The sequence below is a fragment of the Anopheles stephensi genome, chromosome X (genome assembly GCF_013141755.1).
Source record: "Anopheles stephensi strain Indian chromosome X, UCI_ANSTEP_V1.0, whole genome shotgun sequence".
In the NCBI taxonomy this organism is placed as follows: Eukaryota; Metazoa; Arthropoda; class Insecta; order Diptera; family Culicidae; genus Anopheles; species Anopheles stephensi.
In genome coordinates this window covers 7,074,165-7,088,914 of record NC_050201.1, presented here as the reverse complement: position 1 = coordinate 7,088,914, position 14,750 = coordinate 7,074,165, and the positions used below count along the sequence as shown (strand labels likewise).

Genomic DNA, 14,750 nt, shown 5'->3' with positions numbered 1-14,750 from the left:
TTCAAGCTTGTGTCGTTAGGGAAAACTTCCTTCCGGCAGGTTTTCCATTCGCGCTTGGAAGCGAATTTGCATCTTAGTGGTGGAGCATATGCATCAACAGGGTAACCGAGCTGATTGGGAGGCCTTCCACTGCGAACCAATCAAGCTGGCTGCAGTGTAAATGTAAACAAATAATTTTTTGCCGCAACGAAGGTACATAAATAAACACACTTCTTGTCCGGCTGCTCCTTCGCAAATATACTTATTTGGAAACAAACGGTAATTGTATCTGTTTTTTTTTTCTTCTTCTAAGAAACCATCTGTCAAACACTGACAGCACGCCGTTTGACAGTTCAGTACCCCCCCACACCGATAATGTCGTCACCGTGCGACGGGTACGCTCAGCTGTTTCTCCGCTTCAGCTGTCAAATGCTGCCATGGGAGCTAGCGTGCGCCAGAGCGAGAGCGAGCACGGGTTCGGTGAACGAGACGGTACGCTTGTGTTTATGCATTCGGCCCAAGGTAGAGTGCTCAGTACCGTAGTATTCGTATGCAGCATCGGACGCAGTGAGGTTACCATCGCAGTAGCAACAGCGGCTAGTGGCTAGGAAAGGGCAGGTAAGCAAGGTAGAGTGTAACAAGCAGCCACCCCATTTCGTACCGTTCGTGCATCGTCCGTGTGTGCGTGTGTGCACAAGTCGTGTGAAGCAGTTTAACATACCTTGCTGGTTACGGATGCATTCCCCCGAGAAAAAAAGGGGGAACGAAACAAAGAAAATGTGTTCACCTCGGTTAGCAGCATTTTCCGGACTCCACTTATCCACCATGATTGTGTTAACCCTGCCAGCCCGCAGTGTGTGCGCTTCTGCTCCTAGCGTGAGTGAGCGAGAGCGAAAAAAAGTGTGTGTGTGTCAGAGAGAGGGAGAAAGAAAGCAGTATTATATATAGCAAGTGGATCTGCTAGAGTAAGAGGCCCAATCCTCTGCATTAGCACACTCGAGAGCGATTGTTTATTTATGCATTCATACAAAATTATTAAAATGTACATTGTCGAGTAGCAGCGAGGGAGAACAATATTCGCACTAGGAAGTCCCCTACGAAGCACCAAATCATGTTTCATACATAAAAGTTAGGAACGATGGCAAGATGTTAATCGTCTGCAGATTGCAAAACCACAGCCAACCGTGTGACGTCACACGGTTGCAAGGCATCTTCCGTCTGTGTAAGCAGACGATTAAATCGAGCGAGAGCGAGATGCACGGTGACAGTTCCCGCTCACACTGCTCACTGTGCCCCACTGCGCCATCGAGTGGCCGTCCGGGTGCCACGGCAGGAAGTGTGTACCACGGCGGCTGGGGGAAATGGAGCTCCAATTTGTTGTTTGTTTGTTGCGTGCAGTTCGACCGATGGAGCAATAGTTTGCTTCGCCAGCCATCGCATTTTGTTTTATGCTGTAACACTGTTCCCATACCACTTCACGCAGCTCTTTCTGCAGCTGTGAGGGGTTGATGAGTGGGAAGGGTGGCAGGGGTACGTCCCGGAAAGTATGGGAAATGTTGCCCAAAAAAAACGCTTCTTGTGTGTGTGTGTGTGTGCTGTGCTGGAAGAAAATGCGGAAGACTTTATGGACCAACCAGACAGCTGCGGAAAATAGGGGGAAATGTCTATAACGTAATAAGCAAGATAGTACGCAATATTTCCATCTGTTTTCCACCATTCAATGGCTCTAACTTAAGAGTTGAAGATTTAGAATAAGAGAAGAATCACTCCGAAATCCCGCTGTGGCTTTCGGAGCACGAGCACACCAACTATTTCTGTCCGTTGAGCGCATTTTGAATCAATTCTCACCGCTTTCCTGACGCACCAATCCCTAGAGGTCCACCATTATCCTACATCAAAGGTTTATGTTGTTGTTTTTCCAATTCTAACGACGCATTCCTTTCTCTTTTATCGTCTTTTTTGGGCTTCTTCGCATTTGTTTCTGCCATCACCAGCAGCAGCAGCAGCATACGATCGCCTCCGTCCGCATGCAGGGGCTGTTGGATACGTAGGACACTAATAGTCAACCATCGTCCAAGCAACACCAGCGCCTCCTTAGCAAACGCAGAGGATGTACGAACAGTGAGACATCTAACCACTGCCTGCTGCACCAGTGGTTTCTGTGCTTCCGCCTGTGCGTGTGTGTCTCTGCACGCGCAACAAGGACCCGGAGAGTCAGTACCCTCGTGTAAACGCCCGTCGTCTGTACGCGAGATATATGCCCCGGCCAGAACACCCACAGCGTACGCACAGCGCAGTTTAAGAGGTAGGAATCTACCGGTCAGCGTATCGGGAGATTAGGCTTGCTGTATGTGAACGCTATAACGTATTGCGTGCGGGACGACTATCCGGTCAAACCGGACGTTGTACTTACCTGGACCTGAACAAGGTACTTTTCCGCTGTAAAACAGGACGTTGCAGTTTTTTTCAACCGCTGTTTCTAATGCCAAGCAGGAACCTTCTGGTTTTGTTAGTTGATACGTACTGTGCAAAGTTTAATTGATGAGCCTCTTACTAGAAGCCGATGACCGATTTTTCTCTACATTTTGTGTTTGTAGTGAGAGAGAGAGAGAGAGTCGAAGAGAAGTTTATCTGTAATGTAATAGAATAATTGTAAAGATTATTCCAGGGACCAGGGCTCAAATCCCATCCAGACTGCCGCTCCGTACACAGCGCTAACTACCTTGCTACGGGTAAAATCAAGTCACGGGAAGCCAGAAATGGCAAGCCGAAACCTCTAGAGGTTGTAGTGGCAAGGAAGAAGAAGTCCTTCCTTGGCCGGACCGAAGGAGTACCATGCTTTATCTTCCACTATGCATATAGCAGATACTGTTTGAAGCATGTACCGTACAATGTTATTAATTTTACTTCCCATTTACTCTTCTTCTCTCACCTGTTTAAAGACACTAGTTGTGACATCAACAAACCCCCTGCAAACACTAGCTGCTAGCGCTTTTGCCAAGTAACCGAGGCGGAATATCGCTACACTCTGTTACAAAAAAAAAAAAAAAAAAAAAGAAAAGCGTAACCCACTTCCAGACCCAATCAACCATCAACCGCGCATACTCACGGAAAGCAATCGTTCGATTCAGCGTTTCAAAATTTCGGCAAACCCGTCTGCTCCAACATGTCGTCCAGCTGCTGCGGCACAAAGAAACAGAAGCTTAACGGTAACTACGCGTCGGCCAACGGATACTGTACGTCCACGAACAACGCGGGCGGCCGGCCAAGCAACGGTGTCGCGGAGGGTGCGCAGAACAACCACAGCTACTACGGCCGTGGTTCGGGGGGAGGCGCCGGTCAACAGCAGCAGCAGCAGCAGCAGCATCAACAGTCATCCTCCTCATCATCGTCGTCATCGTCTGGCTCTTCGACGGGGGGCTACAATGGCTATCTGATGAACGGGCACGGCAACCATCTGCCGCCGGGGCAATCGTCGATGATCGGTTCGATGCCGGAGATGTGCTTCTACTGCTTCGAGGTGCTGTACCGCGAGCTGCACAACCTAGAGGAACCACGCACACCGTGCTTTACCAACGATCCATAGTAAGAGCGACAATTTTATACGTACCCTACACAATGCTAGCAAGCCGAACTAATAACCTCCTAATTTGAAGCCTTTTTGGCGGACTTTGCAACACCTTCATTTTGGGGTCGTCCACCTAGACGACCTAGGCATTCTCAGGACATGACATCGTATAGCTTGTCGTCATTAGAATGCGGCACTCGGACTGTACATATTTTATACACACAGCCAAGTCCTCTTGCAGGTTGCTCAACATCTATGTTACTGTCGGTACAGACTTTTGACCCAAGTTACTCGAACCAATTTACGCTAGGATCTAGCATGCTTTATGGAAGATTTTGTCCCTGAAGTTTCCGCCTCCGATCCGTCTCGGAGAAAGCAAGAAGTTTTATCCCAATGAGACATGGGCGTTGATTTACCAATGTAACTTAAGTTCGCGAAAGATGCCTACGCTATTTACTCTACACGTTTCTATCCTTAAGCCGTTCCCGCGGCATCGTTAGTCAGCTCATGGTTATTGCTCTGTTACAGCCCACTGTTCGTGACATGGAAAATAGGCAAGGACAAACGGCTGCGGGGCTGTATCGGTACCTTCAGCGCAATGCGTTTACATTCAGGTGAGCACAGCACCGAAATCCACCGTTGACCCGGAACCTACCTAACGGCAAACGGTTCGATGGCATTCCATTGCAGGACTGCGCGAGTATGCAATAACAAGTGCTTTAAGAGACTCCCGTTTCTCGCCAATCACCCGTGATGAGATCCAAAGACTGACCGTCTCGGTGTCAATCCTGCAAGGCTTCGAGGAGGCACGTGGTTACCTGGACTGGACGCTCGGCATACACGGCATCCGGATTGAGTTCTACAACGAGCGTGGTTCCAAACGCACCGCGACCTACTTGCCACAGGTTGCTACGGAGCAAGGTAAGCGGGTTATCCCGGTGGAAGCGTACCCGTTACTCGCCCTAAACTAACCCCCCCTCTTTCTATCCCTCGCGTTACGCAAAAACAAGGCTGGGACCAAACGCAGACGATCGATTCGCTGCTCCGGAAGGGTGGGTACCGTGCCCAGATCACACCGGAGACGCGCCGCTCGATCAAGCTAACCCGCTACACCTCACAGGAGTGTCAAATGTCGTACAACGAGTATCGCGATCTGCTCGAGAAACAATCTCACTACCACGGCCAGCTGTGTAAGATGCAATGCTAACATCATCATCGCCCCGTTCGGCAACCGGATGCAGACACGGCGCTTGCCATTACCTACCACCATCCTGTTACTATTGAACCTTACCGGACGTACGGGCACACGGTGTTTGTCTGCGTGCCGTGGGCAAATCCGTGGCTCTACACGCATCCGTTCTTCGTGTTGTTTGCCAATCGATTCGTTTTCTTTAAATAATTACCCTTCACGTTAACATTAGCCGCCAACCGGGTACAGCTAAGTTAGTCGACGGTTGGGTCACACGGATGCGCTCTCGGTCCGCTTCAATGTATCGTTTCCCGTCCCCTCCACCCGGGGGAACGTTTACCAGTTGGTGATACCCATTACAAAAACTCTAGCTCAAGCATCCTGGCCCGACCGTCGGTGACAACTTTCGCGTACCGTTTGCACCAGCATTCACACCTGCTTGCACACGGCCACAATAATCGCTTTTTGGTCATTGGCCCACCAGCGTTTGATCGATGCGATAAGGTTGTGGCCGCGTCGTCCTTAGCGCGTTAAACTTACCACCAACCCGGACGTTGTGGCCTAACGATGCCGAACGATCGTTTAAACGGGCGGTTTGAACGAAACAGCTTAACAAACCGGAACCGCAGGCCGATGCGTTAACGTGCGTTATAGGCTAAGCAGTGCGCTACCCGCATACCATCTCTCTGTAGCGAATGCGAAATGTACAACTAATGTTAAAATACTACCGTCGCGCTTGTTTGTTTTCGGAACCCTCGCTTCTACGCGCGGGTTACGGTTGAAGCAAACCTCTGTAACACAAAAAAACCCAAAACCCCATTATCCTTTACGCTTATCCGCGCAAACGATGGTTCGCTCGGTGCGTAGGCGATGCAGCGACCCGGTTTGCATACTTCTTGAAAGGTGAATTTTAGTTATAAGTTGCAACGCGTTTTTAATATTTTTGCTTTAATATTTACCTGCTCTTTATCATCCGCCGTTGGCTACACTCAAACCACTCACACAAAAGGGGAAACTCGAAAGAATTTTTTTAAACACCCCTCTTGTGCTTAAATCGTAAGCGAGACAACGGATTGTTAATGTAGACAAGTAGACCGGCAAGGTTTAACAACTATTTGTTTGTCTATCTAAGATATGAGGCATAGGTGTAAGAATAATCGATCATAATCGTTAACGCTGACAAATAATGCTAACAGCCGTATGCCGGTGATATGTGTGAGAGAGAGAGAGAGAGAGAGCGAATAGGGCGCGCTAGCGCTAGCGTGTGGCAATATTATTACCGCCTGCTGCCGATAGTGTGCTGGGTGTAATGCTCATCTTCTTTGGCCAGCTACATACCTCAGGGGAAGCCTCTTGGGCGCGCCATTTCCAGCCAACACACGTGCTCTGGATATCGAGGTCTGCCCTCGCGGTACACCATCCAGGCGCATGTGCATATGGGGCGCCCCGTGTAATGGCGGCAATGGACGGGATAAGCAAAGCAGCCAGCCACAAAACAAAGTAAGTACCATAGACAACCAGAGCCCACTCTATAAACCAACCAACCTTCGTTAATTGATAAGCAAACTAAGCATATAAAACTAGCAAGGCGAAACCAAGCAAAGGAAATACAAAATATCATCACAAATGCAATGCAATGTTAACGTAAGCATGACGTAACAAACAAACAAACAAACAAAAAAAGATGTTATACTATTAGACATATGTTTATATTTTTCTTCCTCTAAATAGGATGCGATGAACTTAAGCAAAATCAGAAGAACGCGTGTGAAATAACAGTAAGAGAGAGAGAGAGAGCGAGAGAGATACAGATAAAAACAAACAACAACAAAACAAGCAGGTGATAATGTGATTGCACTTCACTGCCACATTACTTTAAACTAACGACGGGGGATGCGGGGAGGGGGGGGGGTTGAAAGGGGAGGCAATTTCGAACGCATCGCAAGGAAGTCCGTGCATCGGATGCAGTGCGCCAACAACAACGATCGGTGTGCAGATGCGCTTACGCGTGTGTGTGTGTGTGTATGCTGCCCGTGGTGGTGTGCGTGCGCGTGGTCCGGTGCGCCACGTTTCTTGTGGATGGCCCGTGCAAAAATCCCGCAGAAAATTCGATTAATTCCAATAAACAGTGTGGAGAACGGTGTTGTTTTAATAAAAATAGATTCTAAAACCCAATTCTGCCCGACCGTACCGGTTGTGTTTCTGTGTATAGGTGTGCCACTTACTTAGGGGGGTTACTTATAAGCGATTGGCGCGGTCGACCCGAACCTACCGGGTTGGAGCCATCCGGAATCGCTCGGGTAGTGTTACTGGTTCCAAGCGAGTTCGGTTCGACCCGTGGATGCAACGAGTCCCGAAGGTTCGGATCGACCCGTAGGTTCGGGACGACTCGGGGGTGCAGCGAGTTCGGGTTGACCCGTAAGTTCGGCCGAGTCGGAACCATCCGCCATACGCGCTCCGGAATCGCACGGGTAGTATTCCCAGTTCCAAGCGAGTTTGGATCGGGTGCAACGAGTCCCGGGGAAGCATACGCGAATCCGAACCTTAGGTTCGGGTTGACCTGTGGGCGCAACGAGTCCCGGGTCGACCCGTAGGTGCAGCGAAGCATACGCGAGTTCGACCCGTACATTCGGGACGACCGGTGGTAGGTTCAGCGAGTTCGGGTCGACCGGCTCGGAGCTATCCGTAAGCGAGCCGGAATCGTGCGAGACGTATTCCTAGTTCCAAAGAGTTCGAGTCGACGAATTCGGGTTTACCCGTGAGTTCGACGAGTTCGGTCTAATCCATCAACCCGAAGAGGTTGACCTGAACCAACGAGTCGAACTCGCGTATGCTTTGCTGCACCTACGGGTCGACCAGAACCCATTGGACCCACGGGACGAGCTCGATTCCTATAGAGTCAATTTCGATGCGATCCGTGAAATGAGTCGTATTACTTACAGTCTTTCACATCACGTAAAAAATTGAAAGAATTCTTAATCTCTCTTTAAAGCACACATAAATCCCATAAGCTTTCCTCGAAGTCCAGCTGACACAAGTACCAAATATTCCCTTTTGGATGCACTTCTGGTGTTGATGGCGTGTCCGAATCTCCCAATCCATTTATGATTGTTGGAATTCTACTCTGTCTTTGCCTAAAGCAGTCGAATAGTCAGACTTCACAAACGGGGGAACCGGATCCGACTAGTATTTGAACTCCGGTCCTGTTAGAACGGGACTGACTAACACGGAGTTTGTCCCTAACCTCCAAAAATCACACGAGAGTCCACAAGTGGTCGGTTTGAATGTACACTGGATCGCGTTACTGTCAGGTACAGTTCATCGTCAGTATACAGAAGGAAAGTGCCTAACTCCACTTGCAGCCCAGTCAGTAATAGTCCAGGCTCGACCAGGCGACAAGCAAGAGCGACTCCACTTATCACCTGTTCCCCAGTAAATCCTATTACTCTGATGGTAAGGAAATCCTGACTCATAATAGCCTTTCTCGGAAATCGGCCTTTCTGATTCCGATCTTCAAGAGAGGCATCTCAATCCTATACACCCTGTATCATCAGTTCTCGAGTCGAGCTACCGACTCTTCAATCCTTCCTATTGTCCAGCCGTTTATTCCTTCTTCGAGAATCCAGCACTACCGAGCTAAATCATTTCAAAAAGAGGAAGAAGAAGTCCCTTTGTACATGTCCTTAGATGAGAGTGCACTCGGAATAATGACATTCCCTTATACGCAATGTAGCGAGTCATAACTACTTTTCTTCTAAGGGCCTCCTAAGCCTCTTGGCTCTCTCTCTCTCCGTCTTCTTGGCCTAACGACCTGTTCAGGTCATGTCTGCAATTTCTGGCTTACCTATACCTAATGATACCTCGTAGTTGGATAGTCGGTCCTCACTAGGGGCTTCACAATGCCTAAGAAAATTTGTACCAGAAAAATGATTGGCAATTGAGAATCGCTCATCGCTATCCGTCAAAGCTCTTATCTTATCTTATACAGGGTGTTCAATAAGTTCTAAAATGACGTTAATATATTGTATAGGATAACCGAACCCGGTGACGTATTCTTCTGGTGGTTGAAGTCTCTCACGAGGTGTTTGCTTATTCTACCATCCGTCGGTACCGGCAGACAGCAGGCTCGACCCAAGGACCGGTACAAGATCTGGGCGGCCGAACACACTGAATTTTACCCATAGTAAAGTAGTGAAGCCCGACGTACGGGGAGGCGGTCTGGATGAGATTTGAACCCCGGTCCTGCCGTGTAGAGACCGGCGCCACTGGCCCCTCGACAACCGGAACCGACCCCCATCGTTAAGTCTAGTAAGCCATAAATGGCAGACATGACCAAAGAGGTCGTTTGAAAAGAGAGAGAGAGAGAGAGAGAGAAGCAACGACCAAAGTCAGGATCGATTCCAAGATGACCTGGAAAAAATAATTTCTATATAGGTGTTCGTATAGTTCTCTCCTTCTTCTTCCTAGGCTTAACGACCTCTTAGGTCATTGCCTGGCCGCATAGTTGGAGTCAATAAGGACAAGTCCAGTCACTATGAGGGGAACGACCCAGAGGAGATTTGAACTTCGGTTCTGCCATGTAAAGACCGTCGCCACTGGCCCCTCGGCAACCGAGCCGCCTCTTGATAGATTAAGATGTACATGCTTTAAAGATATCTAGAAAGTTCATCCTCAAGCTCTTCTCCCGCTTCTTCCGCTTGTATGATGCAGGTAGGTAGCAAAGTTCGAAGCATTGCTGATGCAACATAGATCGATCCGTACCTCATAGGTTGTGTATCGCTGTGCCGGGATACGCAATCCTTCACGTCCCCGGGCGAATGGGAAATGGCTGCCCTTGCCAATCCAATCTCCCAGGGGGGGGAGAGAACAACTCACCGACCCGATCGCATCTAGCAACAACCATTGTATCTGATCCACCCACGCTCAATAAAACGTGCCCATAACATCCCCGCAACTGGTATCGCACGCGTGCAACAAAACAACCCCCCCAATTCCTCCTTATCAACATCCTCGGGAACGGGATGCACGCGCCCATCGGGCAACGCAAAACAAACAAAAAACCCTCCAGGTTCCAAAGTCGAACGGGATCTGGACAGAACAACAGGGGGGGGGGGATCGCCATTAGCAATTGCAATTGCCATCGAAAAAAAAACCAAACAACAACACCACACACACATACATTGGAGTGTATGCATCGTTATCCTTCCGTCGAGGCGTCGAAGCCGAGCGCTTGATGGTGGATCGGTGTTGCGTTTGAGGTTAGAAAAATTCGCTGCTTGACGACGACGTGCGCACGGTTCGCCACTGGCCACCGATGGCGCCCGGTACAGGTTATTATTCGCAGTTGGTAAAAAAACTCGTTCCGCCCCACGTTTTGTTGTTGTGCTGGACTCCATTCCGCAGCGACCCTCTCGCAACTCCCCCCAGCTCTCTGCATCCTCTTTCCCCGCCAGCATTCCACCATAGCCTTTCGTTTTGTTCTTCTTGCACTCCCCCGACGCGATCCGCAACCTGCTCCCTGCACCATCTTCAACTCCTGCTGCTCCTCCGCCATTGTGGTGGGAGGAGGCTCTTTCATCTCGAGAAAGGCTACTTGTGTGTGTGTGTGTGTGTGTGTGGTTTGTTGTTTGCTTTTTTGCAAGTTAGCAAAGTCGCCAAAGATTGGGCCTACCACCACCCCCTCCCCCCCCACCCTCCTCGCATCCTTCCCCCCCTTCGGACCCGGACTCCGAGGTCCCGCCGAGAAGGCTCTTCCGTTTTTCATGATCGCGTTCCAGATCCAGCGATCGTTCCAGCGTTACCAACAGCGCCTGATTCACACCCGCATTCACCCCTCCTCCCCTCAGCCCCCCCTCAGCGATGGTGAGCGGAGATCTCCGCGACGAAAACAAACTTCGTTGTCGTCGTCGTGGTCGTCGTCATCGTCGTCATCGGGGGCTGCTATTGGAATCCAACTGGTTCGGGATGCGGCGAAGGTTTATAAACGCCCGCGATACCACGGTACGGCGGCTAGTAGTGAACTGGTATCCAAACGACCAAGCGAACCTCATCCCGAAATCGAATCAAACTGGATTTTCCCCCAAAAAAAACCCGCTGACTGGGGACGACACGGCGAACAGCATCTCAACTGTGAAACATCTTCCATACACACATATATGAATAATAGGTGAAGCTACCATCAACATCAGTGCATTTTGAACGTCTAGTGTGTGTGGTTGTGTGTGCGTGTGTTGACAACTCCACGGATGTAGTGCGCAAGGAGTGAGAGCAGTTGCTAATTATTGCGTTTTTGGTCCCCCATCCCGGGAAAGTGCGCCCAAACAGTGTGCCTTGATGTAAGCCCATCTCTAAGGTGATGTCCTGCGACTAAGAAGGGGTTAGTTACTAGTGACTTGCCAAACTGTACCTTGCCGAATGAGCAACACCCTTCCCGGATCCCCCTTGACGTTGCCCAGTGAGTGAGAGACTAAGCGAAGATTGATTGTGATTGTGGATATCCTGAGAGTACCGGGTAGGTGGGTGTCTTCCGCAACGTGACAGACGGGGAAAGGATTAGAGAGAGAGAGAGAGAAGATCGCATCGTACCCGGCAGTACACCTCGGATAGTCAGAAAAGCTGTTTGCAGCCAACGTTCCTGCCCTGGTGACTATGAAAGATCTGGCCGATCTACCAACGACGCTACAGCAACTCAACACTCAGCGCCCGATCAAGAGCAAGCGCAACCGATGGAACGTGGCAATTTCGGACTTCGCCCGGCTCACCCATAACCCAATCCGTGCCATCGTCGAGGGACTCAATATCGAACCGAACCCGAACAAGCCCCTGATCGCACTCTCCATAGGTAAGTGAGGTCAACCAAGAGTCCTCAGGCTCGGATCATGTCGTTTGTCCGCGAATGTCGAACCAACTCCCCCCTGCAATCCTCCCTGAGTTCTGGAAACCAAACTTTTGGGTCAGAATCTTGCGCAATCGTCCAGACCAGAGTGGCTAAGTAAATCACACCGATGAGGCAAACACTCATCCAATGGAAATTGATATATTTATGTACGGCTCGCTAGAGCTAGAGCCCATCATCGCCCGGGTGCCCACACACCTCAGCTACCAACTCCTGCGAGCTTGTCGCAGGCGATTAGTCGTTTTCTAGCCCGCGTATTTGCATAGTGCCCAAACTGCTTTGTCATGCGCCGCCGCACGGATACAGCTTGCGGCAGTATGCTCATTTCTTTATACTGCCCCGGGGGAGGGGGGGGGGGGGGAGACGACACAACAGGCGATTGGCTCTACTGCGCCAATCGCGCCATATCGCGAAGGTACGCACCCGACCCGTACCGAACCAATCCGGTGGGCCGGTGCGGTGAGCAAACAAACTGGTTTTGTCGCTGTCGGATTTTGACGATTCGTCGTCGAGAGGACCAGGCAAGAACTACACGCGGGGTGGGGAGGAAGGGACGAAGTCGCATTCGAAAACGTATACGAAAAGTAAAATCCTGAATTCCTGAGCGACCGAACATATCTGATCGAGCTCACCGACGCATTTGGGCATGACGTTTCGCCCTTACACTCTCTCTCGTTCTTGGAGGTGTATCTTATCTTAATTGGCTTCAAGAATGTAGATGACACCTTGCACCGCTCCGCTTCACTTGGATCTATGTCCAACGCCACCATCTCGGGGGGGGAAACCTTGACGATGTCTAGCTTTAGTGTTCCGACGAACATCTTCGTGTGGTTGCTTTCACTTCTGAGCCACAATTCTGAGATGGCGATGCCCAATCCCGTTTTCCGGTTGCTCCCTCTCGTTGAACTCTCGTTCCCCTCGTTCCATATTTTGGGACATCCACTCTTGTCTGTGTGTGCGTGTGTGCCTGCAACTCTCATCAGGCACACATCATTCAAATCAACCGGAGGCTTACTGGTGCACGTACTCTATCCACACCGTTTTCCAGGCGATCCGACCACGTTCGGGAACCTCAAACCCTCGCCGGAAACAATCGACGCGATCCGTCAGGCGATCGAGGACGGCACCGGTAACGGGTATGCGCCCGCGAACGGCCATCTTGAAGCGCGCGAAGCGGTCGCCCGGTACGTCCAGCATCAGGGCCCGGTCACGCCGAACGATGTGATCCTGTGCAGCGGTTGCAGCAGCTCGCTGGACCTCTGCATCTCGGTGCTCGGCGGTCCGGGGAAGAACATTCTGATCCCGAAACCGGGCTTCTCGATCTACCGCACGCTGGCGGAAGGGTTCGGTATCGAGTGCCGCACGTACGATCTGCTGCCGGAACGGAACTGGGAGGCCGATCTGGTGCAGCTCGAGCAGCTGATCGACGAGCAGACGTGCGCACTGGTCGTCACGAACCCGGGCAACCCGTGCGGCAGCGTCTTTCCCCGGGCCCACCTCGAAGCGATCGTCGACATTGCCGAGCGCCATTTTGTGCCGATCATTGCGGACGAGATATACGAGCATTTCGTCTTTCCCGGGCACGAGTTCCACGCGGTCAGCTCGCTGTCCGGCCGGGTGCCGGTGCTGTCCTGCGGCGGGCTGACGAAGCGCTTCCTCGTGCCCGGCTGGCGCATGGGCTGGATCATCGTGCACGACCGGGAAGGGGCGTTTGCGGAGGTTCGCCGCGGTCTCGCGAATCTCTCCGTGCGCATCCTCGGCAGCAACACGCTGGTGCAGCGCGCTCTGCCGGCCATTCTGGACAACACACCGAACGACTTTTTCGATGATTTAGTGGCGACGCTGCATGTAAGTCTACCGGTCCGGTCTTCAAATCGAGCTCCTCGCCTAGATTCGGTTCCATCTCTCTCTCTCTCTCTCTTTCTCTCTCTCCCCCTGCCACACAGCGCCACGCTGAGATGGCGTACAAGGCGATCAAGCAGATACGCGGCCTCAACCCGATCATGCCCGGTGGCGCGATGTACATGATGGTGGGCATCGACGTCGAGCACTTTCCCGAGTTCGAAACCGACCTGAGCTTCGTCGAGGCGCTCGTCCACGAGCAGAGCGTGTTCTGTCTGCCTGGCCAGTGCTTCGAGTATCCCAACTACTTCCGGCTGGTGCTGACCGTGCCCGAGACGATGATTGTCGAGGCGGTGAAGCGGCTGGAGGAGTTCTGCGAGCAGCACTACAAGCTCGACAACGACATCCTGCTGCAGCAGCAGAACGGACTGCTCAATCAGATGACACTGCTGTGAAGGGCTTCAAGACTTCTTTATAAGTGTCGTTACACACCCCAACAGACACACACACACACATACACACGTAACAGAACAATGTGTTAGCGAGAGCAGAGACAGATATTCTCTTCAAATGTTAAGTACGTAAGCTATCCTTCTGTCTTGGGAAATAAAGGTGATTTTTTTCAATTTATTTTTTTCAAAACTCCAGTCTTAAGTCTTTGGTAAGTGTGTGAACGTACGTTTGCCGGTGTTAGAGCAATCCTTTATCGACTTGCGATCCAGACACCAAGGTAGCAGCAGATTCATGCTCAATTTCAAGCTAAACAAAAAGGCTCAAATAAAGAAAGAAATACCGAGAAAATCACATTCCTGATGTCTTCTTCTCATTTCCTTGGCACTAGCAGCTCTACAGCCTTCTAAAGGTCTGCGACCTGCTACCATTCTGGCTTTGTGTGGCTTAGTTTTACCCCTAGCATGAAGGCAGTCACAGCCCTGCGTACTACTACTGCCGAAGCCAGGAAAGCCTCCCGGGGAAAGGACCTCGAAGCTTATCCTAAACCGACTCAACCAACATCTCGAGCAGCCAGGAGCACCACGCTTGGCCGAGGATCAATACGGTTTCCGAAGAAGACGGTTTCTCTACCATCAGCGCCATACAGCGGGTTGTTGAAGCAGGGAGAAGGGCCATGCTACACCGCCGATCCGGACCACGAAACGATCGCTGGACGTCCGCAACGCCTTTAACACCGCGTGATGGCAATCCATCGCCGAGGCATTGCGGGCGAAGGAGGTGCTGTACGAGACCAATGCGGGACCCGTCGAGAGCGGTGTGTCGGC

At 51.0% G+C, this 14,750-nt stretch overlaps 2 protein-coding genes across 7 annotated transcripts; both read left to right on the top strand.

Annotated features, from left to right (window-relative positions):
- The first annotated feature begins 441 nt into the window (after window positions 1-441).
- LOC118517358 (uncharacterized protein CG5902) lies at window positions 442-6,911 on the top strand. 6 transcript variants are annotated; one of them, XM_036063366.1, is made up of 6 exons: window positions 443-597; window positions 1,974-2,284; window positions 2,922-3,564; window positions 4,076-4,161; window positions 4,238-4,468; window positions 4,558-6,911. In XM_036063366.1, exons 3-6 carry the CDS (start codon window positions 3,146-3,148, stop codon window positions 4,752-4,754), a joined length of 933 nt encoding a protein of 310 aa, XP_035919259.1. In that variant the 5' UTR covers window positions 443-597; window positions 1,974-2,284; window positions 2,922-3,145; the 3' UTR covers window positions 4,755-6,911. The 6 variants fall into 6 exon arrangements, with proteins under 6 accessions (XP_035919262.1, XP_035919259.1, XP_035919263.1 ...); XM_036063368.1 differs by having other exon boundaries at window positions 472-597; window positions 1,977-2,284; XM_036063369.1 differs by lacking the exon at window positions 1,974-2,284 and having other exon boundaries at window positions 442-597.
- Window positions 6,912-10,683: 3,772 nt separating this feature from the next.
- Window positions 10,684-14,115, top strand: LOC118517305 (tyrosine aminotransferase). The gene is made up of 3 exons (XM_036063293.1): window positions 10,684-11,577; window positions 12,680-13,479; window positions 13,578-14,115. Exons 1-3 carry the CDS (start codon window positions 11,385-11,387, stop codon window positions 13,926-13,928), a joined length of 1,344 nt encoding a protein of 447 aa, XP_035919186.1. The 5' UTR covers window positions 10,684-11,384; the 3' UTR covers window positions 13,929-14,115.
- The last annotated feature ends 635 nt before the right edge of the window (window positions 14,116-14,750 follow it).